The 21,741-nt window shown below is 39.5% G+C and overlaps 2 protein-coding genes across 4 annotated transcripts in view; one reads left to right on the forward strand and one right to left on the reverse strand.

Annotated features, from left to right (window-relative positions):
* Nucleotides 1–9,001, reverse strand: ITGB1BP1 (integrin subunit beta 1 binding protein 1). Of its 3 annotated transcripts, none has more exons than XM_015620892.2 (7): nt 8,889–9,001; nt 7,421–7,518; nt 6,430–6,508; nt 5,560–5,696; nt 4,301–4,393; nt 1,338–1,487; nt 1–351 (listed from the first exon to the last, which is right to left on the reverse strand). In XM_015620892.2, the coding sequence occupies exons 2-7, from the start codon at nt 7,490–7,492 to the stop codon at nt 280–282; spliced, it is 603 nt and encodes a 200-aa protein (XP_015476378.1). In that variant the 5' UTR covers nt 7,493–7,518; nt 8,889–9,001; the 3' UTR covers nt 1–279. The 3 variants fall into 3 exon arrangements, with proteins under 3 accessions (XP_015476378.1, XP_015476377.1, XP_015476379.1); XM_015620891.2 differs by having other exon boundaries at nt 7,421–7,521; nt 8,889–8,976; XM_015620893.1 differs by lacking the exons at nt 6,430–6,508; nt 7,421–7,518; nt 8,889–9,001 and having other exon boundaries at nt 4,301–4,365; nt 5,560–5,643.
* CPSF3 (cleavage and polyadenylation specific factor 3) overlaps nt 8,997–21,741 on the forward strand; it is a 19,204-nt gene continuing 6,459 nt past the window's right edge. Inside the window, 14 exon segments of the mRNA XM_015620890.3 lie at nt 8,997–9,174; nt 9,176–9,291; nt 9,772–9,835; nt 10,239–10,336; nt 11,286–11,414; nt 12,157–12,334; nt 13,918–14,007; nt 14,987–15,137; nt 17,378–17,553; nt 18,083–18,241; nt 19,005–19,151; nt 20,118–20,270; nt 20,679–20,787; nt 21,524–21,622. Coding sequence (XP_015476376.2) covers nt 9,019–9,174; nt 9,176–9,291; nt 9,772–9,835; nt 10,239–10,336; nt 11,286–11,414; nt 12,157–12,334; nt 13,918–14,007; nt 14,987–15,137; nt 17,378–17,553; nt 18,083–18,241; nt 19,005–19,151; nt 20,118–20,270; nt 20,679–20,787; nt 21,524–21,622 — 1,825 coding nt within the window. The 5' untranslated portion in view covers nt 8,997–9,018.

A 21,741-nucleotide genomic window follows, 5' to 3' on the forward strand; every position in this document is an offset into this window, starting at 1 on the left:
TAGAAGCAAGTGTCAGTTTTATTTTACATTTCTGCAATATTGACATTAACATACAAAACATGATTTAGGAAAAAGAGAAATTGTGTTAAATATAAAATCCTGTAATGTCCTGAAGATGGAATCTTCAAGTCATGTTTGGGGAATCCAGAGTACCATGTGCAAGGCTGTGTGGCTCTTTTGCACAGTGATTCTTTCCCAGGGCTGTGTGTGGCTCCAAGCTGTCCATGGTGTCATGAGGAGCCCCGGTGCTTCCCACACAAACACTGCTGCTGAAGGAAATCAGGACTTCTCCGACATTAAAACTGAATCAAAGGCTGTAGACAACACTTTGCAAATGGCTTGTGCTTGTTCCTAAAAAACCCAAATATTACCGCTGAAGATGAATAGATCACGCAGACACAGATTGAGGTGCGGTGCAGAAAAGAGCAGAGTTTATTTTTCCTCCCAGGATTTATAGGCTTCTTACTATGGCCAGGGATTGGATGGTCAGGATAACACTTTCTCACTGCACTGGCCATGAGAGATGCCCATCTCAAGACGTGTAACAGAAAGAATGTACACATATCTATGTTTACAGTTACTGTCCTGGGAAAGTCCTTAGAAAACTATGTTAGCAAGCTCAGAAGCTGAGTTTTCAGAGCAACACCCAAACACATGTTAAGGCTTTCTGAAGAACTTCTAAACTTCTCAAAACTCATTTTAAGCAGAATGGGTCCTTCATTTTGCTTTGTGAGACCAGATATCATCTGTCTGGCCTGCAATGACACATATAAGCTGTCTTACACGAGCTCTTTTGAACCAAGTCAGAGTTGCTGGCTGTCAGCATAGCATGGCACCAGCAGTGAGAACGTAATTTCTTATGTTCCTACAGAGCTGCCATACAAGGGTCTGTGTCATCACAGCATCCTGATAATGAATTCTACTCATAAGAAGGGATCACCTCCCTTGCTTAAAAATATGGCTGCATCCTCCATTACCAGAATTGTTACTTCATCCCTTCCTGCTCCATATATTAAGAGGTTTTTGTCTTTGGAAGTACAAGTGGAGATTGTCCATAGGAGCTGCCATAGCACTCTTTGGACTGGAGAGAGCTTTATCAGGTGAGTACAGTCACTGGCAATTTTAGGGCATGTGGGTGTTTTCCTCAAAGCTGATCCAATGTAGGCAGCAGGGCTGTTTTCCCCTCCTCAACCAGCACACATTTATACTTTTTTTTTTTTTTTCAATTAAGCAATCCTACTGCCAAAAAGCCTTCACAAGGGCCTTGGGTTTTAGAATCTCCCTTTACAATCAGAATTTCAATACTTAATTTAAACAGTGAAAGCATAAACTCTTACCAAACTATTGCATTGATATACCCAGAGGCTGCATTCTTCAGAGGCTGCATCTGTTGTCTTCAAAGCCAGTAAACTCTTTCCTGCTCCCAGACCATCATCATAGCACACCATCCGTACAATCAAATAGAGAGCGTGCCTATGTAACACATCCTGAAAGCACACAGCAAATAAAAGTTACTCTGGAACAGTGCAACAGTTTTTCTGTTTTCCACATTTTTAATCTCACTTACAAAAGAATACTTCAGATTTATTTACAGGAGAAAAGTTTTCCTTGGTAAAATTATTTCTTTTTGAGAGTTTAGTCAAGATTTTAAAAAGTGGTGGTTAAGCACAGATTTAGCTTTAATTTTTGCTTCTATTTTAGAAATGTATTCCTATGTGGACTATGAAGACAAGCTGAGAAAGTTGGAGTTGTTCAGCCAGGAGAAGAGAAAGCTCTTGGGGAGATTTTGGAGTACCTTCTAGTACATGAAGGGGGCCTGCAAGAGAGCAGGAAAGAGACTTTCTACAGGGGCATGTAGTGAAAAAAAAGGGTGTTCAAATGGCTTTAAACTGAAACAGAGTAGATTTATAGTAGGTTATTGAATTTAAGGTAAGAAATTCATTACTATGGGAGGCACTGTAACGTGTTGCTCAGACAAAGCTGTGGATGCCCAGTCCCTAGAAGTGTTTGAGGCCAGGATGAAGGGGGCTTTAAGCAACCTGGTCTAGCGGGAGGTGTCCCTGCCCATGGCAGGGGGGTTGGAAATAGAGGATCTTTCAGATCCCTTCCAACTCAGCCCCTCCCATGGCTCTATGATGACATTCCTGGCCATAATCTGGAAGTGCACATTCGCTTCCCACCCTCACTAGCCCTCTGTGACAGGTGGGACACTGTTGTTCTGGCACCGAGGTAACTTAAAACAACTTCTTACTTTCCCAGGATTTTTCCAGACAATCCCCTGACTCAGTCTTGGCAAGGATACACACAAGAATCTGTTCCCAGAAGAGGATAGAGACAAGGTCATTTGCTTTGGGGGGCAGTAGCCACATGGCTGTAGCCAGGCTGCTTGTGACCTAAGCCACAGGATGTGTCCTGACTCTTCCACAGATCTCATCTGGGAGAATTCTACTCTCCATCAGAGCTGCAGGATTTCCACCATAGTCCCAGCACTTCTGATTTTGGCCATTCCAGAAAGGGATTGGCCGAAGACCCCCAGTACAAGGTCTACCCTACACAAAGCCTTTCTTCTCCAGCCATCCTGCCCTCTGATCATACTCATCTGGTCTATTCCTGTCATACCACCTCCAGGGTCTTAGGAATTCTAGACAACTCTGTTTTTGTGTTCTGTCAGCTGAATGGTCTAAAGAAATGCCCACTTTGATACAGAAGCTGTAAAAATGAGCAGTGAGCTTGCTGCCAGCCTCAAAATGCTGGAGGGAGAGCCCTCCACCAGAGCCCTAAAGTCACCTTGCTGAAAAACGTCTCCATCCTGATGCTCACTCAGCTCATTGCTCATGTTGCTCTCACCATCAGCATCTACCACACTCAGGGCAGCTGGAGCCTGCCTGGAATTTACTGGATCCACCCTCCTATCTCTGTAAGAAAGATTCCAAGACTGTTCACCAAATTACTAGTAACTCCCAAGGGTTGTTTGCTTGGAACTTGCTACAGTGCTAATGTGTATGTGGATTATCACTAAAAATTCTTTTGAGTACAGTCTCCTTGTAAATTAATTTCTTCCCATCCTTTCCATATCTTGGAACTCTGTGAAAAAAACTTCGGTGAACTAACACAGTGAAGGACAAATTAAATGACACACAGTGACACAAATGTAAAAAGCCAGAATTTGGGGAACAATGTAATGCAATAAATTGTCAGTACAAGCTAGCTTAACCACAAAAGGCTTTATCTGCTTGTGCATGCTTTCAGATTGAAGACAGAAAAGTGATGCATGAAAGTCTTAAATTAGCTATTTGATCTTTATCAAAGCACAAAGGAATTTAAATAATAGCGTAACCTATGTTTTTCATGAGAATTAAGAATTTAGGACTGCAAAAACAGAATTCAATAGAATTCAAAGTCTAAGTAACAAGTACTACCCTTCCTGCCAGGCATTAGAAACAAGTGTCTTATTTTCTGAAGGGACCAAGGAAAACTTTTTGGCTCTCTTCAGAGCATTCAACTATTAAGCAATTCTCCATGCTCATACTTGAGGCTTTTATGAACAGGCATTGCTGGGTTGTTGATGGGTCAAGGCTTCATAAGGCCAAGTATTTATGGTATCTGAGGCTCTGAAGGCAACCAGAAGGAAACCACATGGCTGCAACACAAAGCTACACAAAGGCAAATGGAGGGCCCTGGGGAAGAGACCGGATTTTTATTTTTAGCAAAGAAGCTACTTGAAGTGCACTAAAGGAAAATAAACTACATGTAGGAAATGATGCAAACAAAAAGTAGGCTTGATCAATAAAGTGGAATCAGGAGGCTTTAATGCTGGAGTGAACTCTAACTCTTGGATTAGGAATGGAAGGATGGAACTTAAAAGAGCTGGGCAGCTCAGGTATTCTTAGAAAAACCCCATCCTTTGTTTTTCCCTCTTCACAGAAACACCAAGAGGAACTGCCTTACTAACTTGGGCTGAAGAAGGTTTTGGCTGCCACAGTCACACTACTTTCTACCATTAAATAATGGCAGGACAGCCACAGAGGAAGGAATATGTGCCCAAAGAACATTACCAAAGGCTTGCTTGCCTTTCTTCTGGTGCTCTGTCTCAAAAGGAATGGCTTTTTGTCATAAATCCTACCAGGAAAACACAGCCTGTGGAGATACGACATAAAGCAGCGCTGCTGGGAGAGCTTGTTTGTTTGACTTTTACTTAGAGCCAGAAATGACATTTTGGTCACACAGATCATCTACCAGAGAAATAAATTAAAGCACTTTTCAGCTCTCATCAGAAAGACAAGTTGGGTGAAGCACTTACATACTGATCAGATGTAGAAACTTTAATGCCGTATTTGGAAACTCCCATAATAAACTCCTCTTCACCTGGAACAAAAGGTAACTTTCCATCTTGCTTTGGAGGGAAACAAACATAAGTTCAGACAGAAGAACATGAACAATAAAGATACATAACAGCAAACATATTTATGTGTACTTGGGTGCACTGGGTCACCACAAATCCTGCTCAGATCCTGCTCTGTGGGGTCTGCCCAGCGCTCATGCACTCGCCCAGTCTCTTAGTGTTATGTGAAGTACATTCAGGGGAGAGTGGACATTAGAAAGAATTTCTTTACTGAGAGGGTGACCAGACACTTGAACAGGCTCTTAGAAAGGTGGTTAATACCCCAAACCTGTCAAGTGTTCAACAGGCATTTAGACAATGATTTTTACAACACATTTAACTGTCTGTCAGCCCTGAAGTGGTCAGGCAGTCTGGACCGGTGGTCACTGTGGGTCACTTCCAGCAGAAACACTCTATTCCATCCTGCTCTATTCTACCCTAAATATTACATGGTTCTATAAAGGAATTTATCATTTCAGGGGAAAGTTTGGCCCTGTGGTCAAATAAGGTTGGCTGAAAAATCATGCATGGCCTGTCATGCTGCACTGACCCAGGTGATCTGTGTTCCACTGGCAGCACTTTTATTGTTTGGCTGCAAAAATTGTTTTAGCACATATTCAGAAAGATCAAGTTGCTGCACAATAAACAGACATTCTGTGCTTTTAAAAATATATAGTCAGCTACCTAATGAGAACAACCAGTTATGGCTTTTAGTACAGGAATAAGTACAAGCAACCAGAGCTTGGCAAGGATGACCCAAATATTATTCAGGTTCTTTGGTCACAGGTTCATGAGTGATTGCACGCAGAAACTTGACATTTTCCTCTATGAAAGAGAGGAAAACTTGACACTACTGAAGAATTTGAGGAGATATTCCTTCCTAATAGTGCTGGAGACAATGCAACAGCTTTCACCTGGGACTTGTTCCATAAGAACTCATGAAAAGGGCCTTGGCTCTTAGCCTGCTTCTGCAGAACAGTTCTCTGGGTGCATCTTCTCCAGTTAATTAAAATTATAGAACTGTGATGGCTTTTGAGATTCATAGGTTAAGTATACCACTTTCTTCAAGTAAGTCTAAAATTTACAGATGTCAAACCACAGGATAAATAAAAAAACCACACACCTAAGTTTAAGATGGTAATTTAATTTTTTGGTATTGCCTTTTGTAACCCACTTACCTGTGCAACATCTATGTAATTTATCAAGTCCAGTGGCCCTTCAAGACTTTTGCTCTCATTGTATTTCAATTTTTCAATGGCACCAACATATTTAACTCTGAATTCTGCACATGTATCAGAATTACTATTGCTTTGTCCTGCAACAAAATAAAACAAAGCCATTCTGAAGACTTGCAGAACTGTAATGCTATTCTAATTGCTGTTAACAAGGCTAACATATGAAATTCCCTAATTTTGCAGACTTTCATCAAACACTTATCATAGTGTATTAACTCCTCTTTAATGAAACATACTGGGTTGACTTAGAATAGACCTTGGTAAAGGCAACAGTTTCATACGCACCCATGATACGGCACTGTTTATACCAATTCAAATTTGTAGTCAAAAACCTTGAATCAGAAAACACAGAAAAGCTGGTTCTACTTATTGATGTCTATTTATTTCAAATTAACTCTTTGGTCGAACAGTGATACGGTGTAATCTTGTAAACAAGTAAAATCAAATGTTATTTCCATTATTTTGGTGTAGATGGTAACTTAGAAAAGCAGAAAACAGCCATCCAAAAAGCTGTACATGATTTGTGCTGGTAACAGACTGGTAACAGAACTAAGTTCTTCCTCAGACACTTCACTTTGAAAACAGTGACTTAATCCTAGATGAATTATTAATAATAGAGGCCTAAGGCTGTGCCTGCATGAATCACCAAGCTACCTAATAGATTCACTCCTGATTACAACATATCACTGAACACAGAATCACAGCAGATTACTGAAAATACCTGTCTTAAGCTTTTCCGTTTTTTGCCGTTTTATACAAAGACACAAAGTTAATCCTGCTCCATCCAGACCTGCTCAAGCTCTGATTACATACCTGAACTTTTTGTGGAGTCTGTATCTAGGCTGGCCACAGTACTAGACCTTGAAAGTCCCCCAAGGCTGGAATCTACAGACTAAGATAAAAAAATCATCATCAGAAAAAAGCTACTGAGAATGTGTTAACAATGCACTTCTAGATGTCCTGCCTCAATTCTTTTTTTTTTTTTTTTTAACCCTACATTTTATGTTCCAGTTACTTCAGCAGAGCTGGAAAATGGAGAGGAAAAAAAAATACCACCTGTTTCTTTCCTGATGTTCTTTCTGCCTCAATGCAGACTGGACTGATAAAAGTTTATCAGAAACCCTTGAGAAGTCCACAGATATTTTGAAAAAAGGAGGAAATGACAGAAAAAGAGAAAATGAACCTTAAGGTTATGTCCAGAGAAAAAGGAAAAATAAACCTTAGGGTTATGTCCAAACTCGTCTGGTACGGCATTTTTACATGAAGAAATTGACAACTACATGCTTGTCATCAGTACTTGAAATAACACAGCAGAAACAGCACCTTGGAAAATCCAGAATATTCAACTGATCATTCCAAAATTGATTAGACAAAACAAACACATTATTCAAAGTTAAGAATACTTTTAGAGATACTGAGAAAACCAAAAAGTTTTGAGTACTGAAGAATAAAATCATTCTTGGTACTTGGCACCAGGCGCTCTCTTTAAAGACAAAATTCAAGAACAAATGTACTAATTTTCCTTCAAACCTTACTATGTGCTGCCAGAAAATCTTGTGTTTGTGCAATTTGCTGTGGAAGTGGCTAAGTATTCATCTCAGAATCCATGGGCTTTATGATGAATATGTATTTTTAACTCTCATAACGCAATCTGAGGAATGGAAGTAGAAAATTCTCCTTGTGGAAAATGGCATTTTATGGAAATCACATCCTACCATCAGTGCCAGTGAACCACTGAACTGGAAACTTGTAAGAAACCAAAGTGCTTTACAAAGAGAATGAACAAACACCACGTTCAGCTTACCTTGCTTTTAGTGCTGATTTCACTGCTTTGTGAGCTGCTGCTGCTGTGTCGCTTTTTTCCTTTTCTAAACATTTTTTCATAATTGGATCAAGGAAGATCTTCTAAGTAGAAAAAAATAAAAATTAAAGCCTGTCATATCATTAAGGGAAGGAGGTCCAGGCAAATACCAGTGACTGCATCCAATGTGGACCAAAAGCGGAAATTTGCACAGGACTCTGTGAATGGAGGTAGGAATTCTACTCTGGTGCTCTTCAGGTGTGACTGGGGAAAGTTCCTCAAGCTATCTGCTAAAACTTCCCTATCTTTCTGAATTGTCAAAAAAGGCTACTACCTAGTTTACAGACTGTGGCAAAAGTCAGTTTCTAATCCACATACAGATTTAGAAATAAGGCAAAATTTAGAATTTATATTCCCACCTAAATGTATTAGGTGATTTTTATTTGTGACTTCAATCTAAGTGCCCGAGTGCCCTATAAAGTGCATACAACACATTCCCTACTCCAATGACTGTGTTTCCAGTAAAAAAAATTAAAAAAAGCAAAATCTATCCCTCATCCCTCCCCCACCGACTAAACACCCCAAACAAACAAACAAAAAGCCCACAAAATAACCCCAACCTACTTTTGAAGAACTACTGACTGGAATACTCATAGAAGCCGCCATTACCACTTAACATATTTGTGAAAATTCAGAAAAATGAGTGGTACACTTACTGCACTGCAACTGATTTACTGGGACTTCTGAGCGCATTCCAGAAGCATATGCCATGTGCCTGTCCCACTACAACCCTGCTTCACTAAACATTTGGCTGGCCAGTGTCAAATAACAGATGCTGGTTCCCTATTTCTCTGAAACCCTATTTCTCAGCTTCAGAAACAATTATTTTCATTACAAAACTTCAGAAACTTTGAGCAGGTGGAAAGAAAGAAGAGAGTGGGGGATGGCAGCCTACGGAAGACAGCTCACACTGCAGAAAATAATGGAAGAAGCACAAGGCGGAGCCGAGATGTGCGATGCGGTGATGGGTCTCGGTCCCTAGGCCGCCGCTGTGTCCGTCACTGAGCAAGCCCTGGGTCCCTGGCGGACTAAAAGTCACTCTCGGCAGCCAGCAGTGCCCAGGGCAGGGCTGTTCCCAGCACATCCCCGAGCCCCGGCCGCCCCAGCTTCAAGCACGGATGTGCCAGCGCCTCCTGCACAGCGCCTGCGGCCGCACCAAGAGCGCGTCTGCCGGTTCTGGGCGGCCGAGGAGGAGGAGGCTCAACACCGACAGCTCCGGAGCCCCCTGGGTGCCTTACACGAGCCCTCAGCAGCTCCCGGGCTTTCCGCGGAGCACCTCTGCGCCTGCAGGGAGCGGCCTGGGAAGCCGGGCAGGGCAGCACCGCATCCCGCCCTCGCTTCTCTCCCCGTTCCTCCCTCCGTCCGTGGCCGATAACCCGACAAGTGACAGAGCGATGAGGCCGCTGCTCACCGGGAGCGCCGGGCCCCACTCGCTGCGGATGCCGCTCCCGTTCCCGAAGCCGTTCCCGCGGCCGATCCCGATTCCGCTGCCGTTCCCGATCCCGCTGCCGTTCCTGATCCCGCTGCCGTTCCCGCGGCCGATGCCGATGCTGTTCCCGTTCTCGCTGCCGTTCCCGATGCCGATGCTGTTCCCGTTCTCGCTGCCGTTCCCGTTCTCGCTGCCGTTCCCGATCCCGCTGCCGTTCCCGATCCCGCTGCCGTTCCCGCGGCCGATGCCGTTCCGGGTCGCGCGGGGCGGGCGCAGGCGCGGGGCGGGGCGGAAGGCGGCGGGAGCGCGGCGCCATGGCGGCCAAGCGCAAAGCTGAGGCGCTGATCCCGGCCGAGGAGAGCGACCAGCTGCTTATCCGGCCCCTGTGAGAGCCCGGGGGAGCCGCCGGGCTGGGGGCAGGGGGGGCCGCGCTGGGGCCGGGGCAGCACTGGGAGCCGCTTCTTCCCCTGGCGAAGCTCCAGGCTGAGGGTGTTTCTGGTAGCTCCACAAGCGTTCTTTTTGGGACAGCTTGAAGATGCTACTCCAGGCTTATTCCACCCGATTTCTTACTTAGGTGGACTTCAATTATACATGTCAATAGTTTGAGACTCGAGTGCTCAGTAAAAAACAAAAGAGGCCAAAATAATTTCCTCAGACATGTTGTTTTTATTTCTGCTGCGTTACGCAGGGCCTCATTTCCTCTGAGATAAGTACAGCTGTTCAGGTACTTTGAATGGCTGAGCTTAAAAGGGCCGTGCAGTTTTTATTTCTACAGAGAAATTGCTCCTGGTAAAGGCATCCGGTGAAGTTACATCGGTGTGGCGTGGGTTGTTTCAGGCCTCATAACTTTGATATCCTTTTGCAGAGGTGCTGGCCAAGAAGTAGGAAGGTCATGCATCATTCTGGAGTTTAAAGGAAGAAAAATAATGGTAATTATTGCATGGATATATTTGTATGCCCTCTCAGTATGGTACTTCAGGTCACCGAAGTGATCTGAGATGTTGCAGGTTAAATTCAGCCTCTGCACTGACGTCAGACACTGTCTAGAAAAGGCACGTTTTGTGGTGTTCTGGAGCACTGTAGCATGTATGATGTTAGGCATCACAGAGGCTGTGCTGTAAAATAAAACCATATCCCCATATAGAATGTATGTGCTTCCAACCCAAATCATTCTGCTTGAAATCCAATGCTAAAAGTAACATTTAATGAAGAAAAAATTTTATTGTGTGCGATGCTAAAAGTTACCGGTCACTAATAACTATACCATAGCCAAGATGGGAGAGGGTTTTTTATATGTTCTGTTAGAGGTTTTAACTTTCTTTCATTTTTCAGCTTGATTGTGGAATCCATCCTGGATTGGAAGGAATGGATGCTCTTCCTTACATTGATTTGATAGATCCAGCTGAGATTGATCTCCTCCTCATTAGTCAGTAAGTGGCACCTAAAAGCACAGATAACTTGACGTCACGGTCTGAGCTGTGTTCACTTGTAGGTTGTTAAGACAGGCTGAAAATAGGGGTTGTTTAGATGGTATGGAAAAATTCTAGTTTTGAGATGTTTTAAAAAAAGTTTGAAGCATCTCCTTTTAGAATTAAGGACTGACTATTGAGGATGTTCGTTCTCTTTTGACATTACAGCTCTTCTCTGAGGTCACTCTGGTTTCTGACTCTTTTATAACCTGGCCTGCTTTAACACTGTTGTGATAGCTCCTAGAGTGAGTTTTCTACACAAAGACTGTAGAAGAGTATTGGTTGTGTCTTTTGCTCTATTGGCTTCGAATTGAAAAAGTTCTTGGAGACTTAGACAAGCTTTGAATGTGGTTTAAGTATTGCTTAGTGGCTGAGAGATAAGGAGAGCTGTTTCTAAATGATGTAATCAGTAATAAAAAGCTCTCCATAAAATCCTGAAGTTTTGTGGTATGTGTTTGTGTACCTGTATTTCAAAAGTAGTTTCTTAAGATAGGAGAAATGTGAACAAAGAATTTAATTTTCAGGGATCATGTTTATTCTGTAGTGTGCAACATGCAAAATTAGGATCATAATCATAGCTTTCTTGTATCTTTGACGTTTAGTGTCCCTGGTTGCTGTTCCTTTTCTCCCTCTAAATTTATATGGAAATTACAAAAAGAAAATAATTCTAATACTATGCATGTAAACCTTGGGAATTAACGGAGAATTTCCTGCATTAGTTTTACCTTTTCTTGGTTGTGTTTCTAGTGACTAGTCTGCAGAACATAGCATAATTAACAGCAAGGTTGAAAATTCTGTTTCTGGATTTTCATGCCACCCTGTTAGTCCAGTGAAATAGTAAATTATGGATATTATATATTAGTGTTGTGTAACATGAATGTATTAATTTGATTTGTGTATCTATTTTAAGCTTCCATTTAGATCACTGTGGGGCTTTGCCATGGTTTTTACAGAAAACAAGTTTTAAGGGAAGGACATTTATGACTCATGCCACAAAAGCTATTTACAGATGGCTTCTTTCAGACTATGTTAAAGTCAGGTAAGCTAACCTGGGGGGTGTCTCTTATTTCCCCTAAATATCCAATGGAAAACTTAAGGTAAAGCTACCAAAAGTAGCTGGATGAACCTGGCTGTTGTCGTAAGTAGCAACATTACATGTATAAGTAATGAATCATCTTACTGCATTGTGGATAATTTGTAGTGAATTTTAAGCTCCTAAAGATAAAAGTCACTCTTCAGGACAAGGTCAGATTAAATATTAAATACACAAAGAGTGCTGTGTTACTTATGTGTTGGGGTTTTTTTCCCTCTTATATTTTTGTTTTCTTGTGTTTCATGCCGTGACACATCATTTCCATGTGACCGCAATGGTCCTGAGCACATCTCAACTCAACTCTTTTGAGCTTGGATCAGAAACCTGATTAACAGTCCTCTTTTAATTTGTTTGTTCTGAGCTGGTAGGAAAATCATGGGTCCATGTGGTTTTTGAGGACTGTTACAAGCTAAGTTACAGATCTCTGTCCAGTGCTGGGGATCTTATTGGTACTTTTTTGAGAAATACAGAGCAGATTCTTAACTGAAAAGACTATTCTAGCATGGCCTTTCAAAAGGATACTTTAACTCTCCTTAGGTGAGCTACATTAGAGTAGCTGGACTTGATTTCTAACATAGGAGATGTGGTGTTACTGAATGGAAATTTAATTGTCAGTGGGGAAAACCCAGGAAATGTTTTTTCCAGCTGTTCAGATGAGCTGATATTTAGCCATTTCACTTATATCCAGTAACATCTCAGCGGATGACATGCTATACACAGAAACAGACCTGGAAGAAAGCATGGACAAGATTGAGACCATCAACTTCCATGAAGTGAAAGAGGTGGCAGGAATCAAATTCTGGTGCTACCACGCAGGCCACGTTCTGGGAGCAGCCATGTTTATGATTGAAATAGCTGGTGTGAAGGTATTTTCTCTTTATTGAAAGTTGAAATCAAGCCTGAGTATTAATGTAGTCATTAATTATTATTGTCTCTTATGTTCCACCACTGTGGCTGGAGCTGTCCAATAGACTTGGACTCAGGTCAAGGTGAGAGGCCTTGGCTTAGGACATGTATTTTCTCATTGATTGAAACAGACAAGTGACACAGATCAGGTAAGATGTTTGGATTGTATGGGAGTCTAAGACAAGACTCAGACTTGGGACCACTAAACATGTAGTTTCCCTTGCTGGTCTGATCAGAGGCAGGTGGTAGCTGAGGCAGTTGTGTGTAAGATGCATTTTAGTAAAATCTGTGAACAGATGTTTGTTTCTGTAGTTCTCATTTATGTCCCTGCCTGTCTCAAGTGCTTAAATGACATTTGTCAATGTGAGTTAAATTTTTCTCATAAGACTCCTATGCTAAAGTAGCTAAAGAAAAGAGATTATTAATTTTAAGCACAGAGATTAAGTAAATTATATAGTCAATAGGCAGCACTGTGCCAAACCCAGATATTTGAAACATATCTCATGAATTGGAGCTCAGCAGGGTGATCACTGTGTAAGGAAGGTTTCACACAGCCCTGAAGAGGGAAGAGAGAAGGTGGTTCTCAGGCTTGCTGCTCTTTGTTCATCATTTATAGTGATTGAGAATTATGAGTTTTAACTTCAAAAAATCCTAGAAATAGAATAGGGTTTACAATTATCACAATAAAATTTAGATGTCTTAGTGTTTCTTTTTTGGGTTTTTTTTTTTTTCTGATTGAGGCATGATGAAGATTTCCCTCTTACTATGCATGTTTCAAATAGATTTGGTTTCAATATCATTATTTTAATTAATTCCCTGTGATAATAGTTTACCTGGCAGACCAGGTGTCTGCTGTGACTAACTGTATGTTATTTATTATTCACATTTTCATCAATGGAATTATTGTTAAATTAAAAAAAAGTAAGTTTTGAAACCATCAGTTTGGGTGCAGAGAATTGCATTCCACCGTGCAGTTAAGAATCTATTAAAACTAAATAACAATTTAAAATTACTTCTTGGTGTAATGGGGAATATGATTATTCCATTTGGAAAATGAATTAAATTACAGACTTAATTATAGTATCTGAAAAAATTAAAATAATTTCAAATAAATAATTTCATTGGATTATCATTATGTTTGCATTCTGGTATGTAAATACAGTTTGATCTCAAATTTATTTCCTCTTACGAGTTGCTGTATTTTATGTCTCTTTTTACTTCTTTGTGTTCAGTGCAAGTATGCAGAAGACTGAAAATGGTACCTTGATATCTGAAATGAAAAATAAGAGCTTAATAATTGTTTACGTGGTTTTGTTGGAATTATGGTACTGCTTGGAAAACCTTTACTACTGAGATTTAAATACTTGTATTGTAGTACTGTTGACCTACTATTGTAAGCTCTGCTCACATAAGAGGAGTCTTATTTAAAGTACAGCTGACCCTTTTATCAAAAATTCGTTAAAACCATCTTTGCACACTTTTTAAAGGCTGCTGACTGGTAGAACCCATAACCAGAGCACCTGCTTCTCTTTGTCTCTGACAGCTGTTATATACAGGTGATTTCTCAAGGCAGGAAGACAGACACCTGATGGCAGCTGAGATTCCCAATATCAAACCAGATATTCTTATAATTGTAAGTTTTGCAAAGGTATTTCTTTCTGTTAGTGATTAATTATGGTTAGGGGTATGACTTAGTTAAAGGCAAAACAGAGTGACAAAGACAGTGGAGATTTAGTGGTAGTGATTTGTGTTAAATATTCAGAATACCTGGGTGTTCAGAAATCCAACATTGCTTTCCATTGTATTGAAAAGTCTAATTGTAATTTTATAATTCTTCTGATGAAGCTGTTTAAGACTCTAGACAAACCTTTCTGAGATGGGAGATTTATTAGATTTCAATTTGTGTTATACCAACCCAAATTTAACCAGATGTCTCTTTTAGTAGGTCCTAACCTAATTCCAGATTTATTAATAATTTATCCTCAGTGGAGGTGCCCTGAGTGCTATCCATATTTTTGTTTTCTGAGTAAAATTATTTTATTCTGAATCCATGTTTGGAAAACATCAACTCAAGGGAAATTTTATAAGTAACACTTTTAGCTGAAAACAAACACTGGGAACTTTTGAAATTATTTTATTTACGTGTCTCTTCTAGCTGTTCTCTGTAACTGACAGTCTAATTTTAAGTCATATCAAAATCTTGTCTTTTTTGTAATTCCTATATTTTGAGTGTGGGGTTAAACCATAGCACATAGCACTGTGGGTTCTATCAGTGTGATCATCAAAGCTCTGGCAGCATTTCCAGTTAGGAAAATAAGTGTTAAATTTGAAATCTCTTAAAGGAAGTGTTGAAATTAATAGCTCTAACTTCTTTAGTGCTAACAGGATTTGTCTCTCTAAATTGCTTGGAGGGATTTGGGAGAGGGGAAGCTTTGGTTATTTGCCTTGGCCGGGTGGTTTTAGGAACTTGGGGGTGGCTTTGACTTTTCCCTCTCTTTGACCTGTCTCCCTCCTCTCCCCAACCTGTTAACACCAGTATGTTTCATTGGGTTCAGAGATCAGGAATTATTCTCTGTGCCAGCCCTTTTAATGCTCTGTCTCTCCATTTGCAGGAATCCACATATGGCACTCACATTCATGAGAAGAGGGAAGAGCGGGAGGCGCGATTCTGCAACACCGTTCACGACATCGTGAACAGAGGGGGACGAGGTCTCATCCCTGTGTTTGCCCTGGGTCGAGCTCAAGAGTTGCTCCTAATCTTAGGTATGTACCTTCCCAGCTCCTTTTAATGGAAAGGCACATGAAGGGTTTTAGAATGTTTTCCCTGAACAGCTCTTCAGCAATTTTATGGTGTGTTATTACCTGATGATTTAATATATAATGCATGTTTGTTCAAATGCAAAAAGTCCAGTAAACCAACCAGCAGTTCTGCTTTGTGAAGTAGGATGGGAGATCTAGAAAGGAAGAGGTGATGGTGTGGTAATATGTGCTTGGCTTTTGAATCTTTTTGAATCAGGATTTCAGCAATTAGGGACAATTATTACTAATAGAAAAATAACCAGTTAAAACAACAACTGTTTTACTTAAACTACTGCTAAAAAAAGGGCTATATTTTCTTCCAAAGTTCTACTATATTTGCGCTTTAATTCACAAACCTAAATGAAAAATGCTTTATAGGAAAAGACCATAGAAGACATTTTTAACACCTCTGAAATCCTGATAATAATGAAAAATAAATTAGGCTTTTGAACAAAAATGAGTGAGAATTAATCCTGAACATAACAAGCTACTTCACATAAAATATATAGATAGTTGTTACAAGGTACTTCAGAAAAAAACAGTTCAAAGTAAATTATTCCCAGGCCTCTTTGCTTCCTTTTTGCACATTTAATTTGTACTATGTTATGTGATTTTTTTCACTAGCCTTTCTGCTCATTCAAAGGCTGGCAAGATCAAAAGATAACTATCTCAAGCTTAAAATGCTTATATTTAGGGGTGTTGAATATGAAGTGTTCCCTACACTACTTGAAATTTTTCTCACTTTTCATTTTGGTTTAGCTGAGTATTAGAAACTAGTTTTTTTTCAAAATTTCTTACTTGTCTATTTGAATGGTAACAAGAAATTCAGATGTAGGCATGGGGTAGTATTTGATGTTTAGAATTATTTACGACTTCTCATTGATTTACAGGGGTATTTTTAATTTATAGAGAACATAAAAACTGAACATTTTCAACCTTGTGTAGCCATTAGGGTGTAATTTGTTTGCCTGTCTTTGCTGTGTGTAGATATTAAAGTGAGTTTCTAAAGATAAGCTTGAAAATAAATCTAGGAGAGCTAGACATGCAATTGAATGCTTAATTAGGTAGAAAATGCAATTGCATCTCACATGCCTATGCAGTTGAGCCTGCAGGCTTCTGTGTTTATTTTTCTTCTTTCTGTAACTGTATGACAAAAATAAAGTACTGTGTTATGGTGTAGAAAATTATGATGATGAATTCAGTTTATGACTGGTTATCTCTTACTGGCTTTTTCCACCTTACACCTTTTTTTCCTCCTTTACACCTGAGCTTATTAAGGTAGCCATGGCAGTGAGCCCCTCTGAAATGTTGTGAGAAGCTTAGCCTGCAAATCAAAAATGTTAGGTAAAAGCACATTGTAATGTCATTGTAAATGCACAAATACAGTCAAAAGAGCGTACTGCTATTTTTGGATGATTGTGCCTCAATTGTGCAACATAAATATCTTTCAGACTAGCAGAACTGTATCCAAATGGAAAAAATGGATAAGTTACATTTGTATAGCTGCATTCAGATCTCTTCTTTGTGCTTAGGAAAGGTCATGGCTACTGTCATCAATGATAAAATAAGTTGTGCATAATGGAGAATCTTTTCTTGTTTTTGTTCCAGTTGGGCTTGTAAAATATAACTGTTGGTGCTATACAGGAAGGCTTGATAATAATTGAGTGATTCCTTCTTACCTTGAACTGCATGGATTTGTTTTACAGAATGTTCATAAAGTGAATTCTCAGAAACAAATCTGCATGCAGATGTCCCTGGCTCTTGGATGTATAATTAATATTTGACAGGGATAGTTGAGCTTTATTGTAGAGGTGTAATAAAACTTCTGTTGTCATAAATGTGGACTTACAAGTGTAGTATCATGTGTACTTTATACCTTGTAGCTGACGGTGTTGGTTGATTGAAATTTGACCTGCTAAAAGCATCTGACATTTGCCTTTGTCATGTTTGTTTGTACTGGTTGTATATAGTTCTAGCTGGTGACTGTTTTAGAAAAGCAGATGAAAGCAAAGAGACTGTGATGGCGATTTTCTGTACTAAAAATGAAAAACCTCACTGGTAAATCTGTTTTACTAATGTTTCTGAGAAGCACACACTTTAGAAATAATCCTGTGGATGGAATTTTGTGTTTTGTTGTTTGGTGGCTGGGGTGGTTTTTTGGTTTTGTTTATTTTTTATCATTTTTGTTTGTTTTGGGGTTTTAGATGAATACTGGCAGAATCATCCTGAACTCCATGATATCCCCATATACTATGCTTCTTCTTTGGCAAAGAAGTGTATGGCAGTTTATCAGACATACGTCAATGCCATGAATGACAAAATCCGCAAGCAAATTAACATCAACAATCCTTTTGTTTTCAAGCATATTAGTAATCTGAAGGTAAGCTTGAGATTCTTACAAAAAGGTGAACATGACAGAAGAGCTCATATTTGCTGAATAGTTTGCATGTTTAATATCCTGATATCACAGAATATTCAGAGTTGGAAGTGACCCACAGTGATCATGGAGTCCAACTCTGAAGTGAATGGCCCTTCCAGGGATTGAACCCACAACCTTGGTGTGTTTTTAGCACCTTGCTCTAATCAGCTGAGTCAATCAATATCCTTAATATCCTAATATATTGATTAGGTCCAGGTTTATATCTTAGTTACCTGCTGTTCCAGTGCTTAGAGGGCTGTTTGAGGGAAGCTTATGCCCCAATAGTTTTTCCACTATAAATCCCTGCGCTTGCAGTTTACTCCTTGTGGGTATCAGTAAAAGGAATTTTCCTGAAAAGGGCACTTTTTGTGAGGATGGGGTATAATCTGTGAACATAGAGCCCTTCTTGCACGTTGTTCAAGGGTGCAGCTGGGCTGGCCTTCATTTAAATGAGTTGTGATATTCTGATATTCTCACGGTGTCTTTCTAGAGTATGGATCACTTTGATGACATTGGCCCCAGTGTTGTGATGGCTTCCCCAGGTATGATGCAGAGTGGCTTATCCAGAGAGCTGTTTGAGAGCTGGTGCACAGATAAGAGAAATGGAGTCATTATTGCAGGGTACTGCGTAGAAGGAACTCTTGCTAAGGTGAGCTGCTAATGTACCACAACCTCTTAATAACAAGTAGCATTCCTGTTAGGTTTTAAAACAATTGGTCAATAGCAAGTGTCTTTATTTGGTTTACTGAGATTATTGTTGAGTATGTATGAGTATGTAGTCAAAACTGATTGCTTTTGGCTAAAACTAATGAGAAGAACAGAAAATTTGCAGATGGTCATTTCCAGTAATATTATATAGAATAATCTTGTCTAGGGGCAGTTATCTTGTAATGAGAAAGAATGCTTGGTACTTTAGACCTCTCCACTACTTAATTTTTCAAGAAGATAGCCCTAATCCTAGTTCTAGATAAGTTGATATTAAGCATAACACTTGATTTATATGTCAGAGACCAAACTGCCTTGTGCACCTTGTGCCACTGACTGCATGGAATAAAAGCCTTCCAAATTCCAGCAGCTAAGGGCAACCACAGCATCTAATCTTGCCTTTAGAAATATAAATCATTCACTTGTTACTGGTTTGATACAAAGAGAGATTTATCTGGAAGAAGGATGAGCCCCCAGATCTGCTGAGGATGCACAAGATGAAATAGTGTGTGTTGTGCATGTGTTTGTCATGTGTGAGTGTGTTTTCTGGGAAATTTGAGAGATTTTTTTCACTGATTCACATTTAATGTGGCTGCCACTATTATTTCATTGATTTTTTAAAATGCAAAACATTAGTTATACGGTGTCTATAGGAGGCTTTACTTTTTTTAATTAAAAAAAATAAAAAGGTGCTTTTTATTTTCTAGCACATCATGTCTGAACCTGAAGAGATCACAACTATGTCAGGGCAAAAACTCCCCCTGAAGATGTCTGTGGATTACATTTCTTTCTCTGCTCACACAGATTATCAACAGACTAGTGAATTTATCCGGGCCCTGAAACCTCCACATGTGGTGAGTATCCATCATGCCCATTTCTTCAGAGTGGGATTCATCAAACCAGTTCACAGCCTTGAGTCAAGGCAGGGACTGGTGTCTAGCAGTAGCCAGCATCCCTGTGCTTTGAATAATTAAAGGTGGAGATTTTAATCATTTTTTGTCAAGTTATCTTAGCAAAGTAAAAAACAGCTTGTTGAGTGTCTGCATGTGGGATTCCTGGGGAAGACTTTACAGACAATGGTGTAGACCATAAACCTGTTTCAGCAGTGTTTTGAGCAAGTAAGATGCAGTATGGGACAGCACTGAGTTGTGAACACTAGTATTAGAATAATTCATTGGAATTGGCCCTGAAATAAACAAGAAAATAAGAAAATAAGAAAACAGCAGTTGAAGGTATGTGCAGACAGCAAAAGACAAAGGCAACACTTTGAGGGAAAAGTGTGAGCAAATTGTGGGAAGAAGGTGTGAACAACCAGAATATGAAAATGGGGACTAGGATCTGAAACTGGTGGTTAAGCAGTGTGCAAGCACAGATAAGAAAGAAAAAAATTATCACATAAGACAATTGACTTGGCTAAGAAAATTGTGAACTGTGACGTATCCTCTCAGAATTGTGTGTTTATATCTCCACACAGACACAAAAATATAAAGATAGCAGGCTTCTGTGGAACTTAAATTAATAGTTCCCTTTCATAATACAATATATTTGTGTGTGAAAACTTAAATGGGATCTCTGTAATGCAGTCTGCTTGATAGCATGGATTTTTCAACTAATACTCAGGGTTGTGAAATCCCACCCTTTGAATAATGCAGAGAATTCACAGACACAACTGTAATTGAGTTCATGTTTCCTACAGTGTGATCTCGTGGAATTGCATTTTTATAAACATGAGATAATATGCAAGTTTTCCTGGATAATTTGCTTACATGTCTGGTTGGACAAATAATTTCTGCTAAAAGGAAAACTGTCTTTTTTTATAGATTTTAGTTCATGGTGAGCAGAATGAAATGGCCAGATTGAAAGCAGCATTGATACGGGAGTATGAGGATAATGATGAAGTTCATATAGAAGTTCATAATCCCAGGAATACTGAAGCTGTGACATTAAACTTCAGAGGAGAAAAACTTGCCAAGGTATGAAATCAATGTTTCCTTCTATGTGGAACAGTATTTTCTTCTGGTGTAAAAACTACATGTTATTTTCCTAGCCTTTATTTTTGATTTATTTCTAATTTCATGTTTTCCAGGGTCTCAAAGTATGTGAGTGTTTTGTATTTAGTTGTATTTGTGGTTTGGTTCAGGGGTTTTTATTTTGAGGTTGATTTTTGTTGTTTTGGGTTTTTCTTTGGTTCTTCACTCTTAAAAAGTTTTCTTGTGTTATGTCTCAAAGTTTCTAGGTTACTCTGACCTTCTGTTGTTTTCAGAGTTAATTTTACACTCTGATTTTTCTGAGAGAACCATATTTCATGTCCATAATTACTTGAATCTGTGAATGCTTCAGATTTCCTTGTATGCACTATGCCTTGTGCTTTTTCTCTCCAGGTCATGGGATCTTTAGCAGATAAGAAACCAGAGCAAGGACAGAGAATTTCTGGAATCCTAGTTAAAAGAAATTTTAACTATCACATCCTTTCTCCATGTGATCTCTCCAGTAAGTACAGTGATGTGATCAGTGGGTAATTGAAACATACTGTGTCATTAAATCACTTACATTAAAACACAATTCTGGGATTTTTCCTGCAGTTTTGTGTTTCATAAGCAATTAATGAACATCTTGGTTTTATTTCTTATTTGCCGTAAGTTCAGAACTATTGTAGTGAGACAAAAGGCGTTTAACTTATTGTTCACTCAAATTTAAAATCTTTCCTTTCTCTAACAGAAAACAAGCAAAATTCCGTTTCCCTTCTGGTTACTTAAAACCCTTTCCTCTGCAAGAATATGCATAAAACATTCCAGTGAGAACCAAAAAAACCCTCAATCAATAGTCCTACCATTTGCTAAAATGTCATCAGTTTTTAGTGTAAAAAGCTACAGAACAGAGGAAATATTTGTGTAGTCCTCCTTTGATTTTATTACTCAGGGAATTGATCTTGTCTCAGAACAGAAGAGGAATTAAATCTAAGGTCAGAAGAGCTTGGGGAGAAAGCAGTTCTGCTGCCCTAGTTAATTGTTTGTCTCTAATAGGCAAGATAATAAAACAAGCTGGTTTCCTAACCACAAATATATTATTTATCTTATAATAGATGCTTCACCTTCCTTTTTATAAATTGCCCTTTTCAGCCCTCTTGTATTAAATGTGTCAATGCCATTATTTATCTGTAATGGCATTCTTAGGATGTAAATTCAGAGGGCTGATTTTTAACATGTACTTTTTAAAATGGTTTCAGATTACACGGACCTGGCGATGAGCACAGTGACCCAGACACAGGCCATTCCCTACACAGGCCCTTTCAATCTGCTTTCTTACCAGCTGCAGAAACTCACTGGTGCGTACTCTGGAGGACGTGGGCATCATTTATACTGGCCAGCTTTTAAAACAACTTCCAGTCTTCAGAGGTCTTCTGAGTGGAGATTTCTTCATATTTTACAGCTTTCATTAGACTAT

This window comes from Parus major, chromosome 3, assembly GCF_001522545.3.
Source record: "Parus major isolate Abel chromosome 3, Parus_major1.1, whole genome shotgun sequence".
Taxonomy (NCBI): Eukaryota; Metazoa; Chordata; class Aves; order Passeriformes; family Paridae; genus Parus; species Parus major.

Coding starts and splice junctions, on each gene's coding strand:
- ITGB1BP1 (XM_015620892.2), bottom strand. CDS start 7,492: ATGTTTAGAAAAGGAAAAAAGCGACACAGCAGCAGCAGCTCACAAAGC. Junction 4,394..5,559: donor ATTACATAGATGTTGCACAG/GTAAGTGGGTTA, acceptor TTCCCTCCAAAG/CAAGATGGAAAGTTACCTTT. Junction 352..1,337: donor TATATCAATGCAATAGTTTG/GTAAGAGTTTAT, acceptor TGGGTTTTTTAG/GAACAAGCACAAGCCATTTG.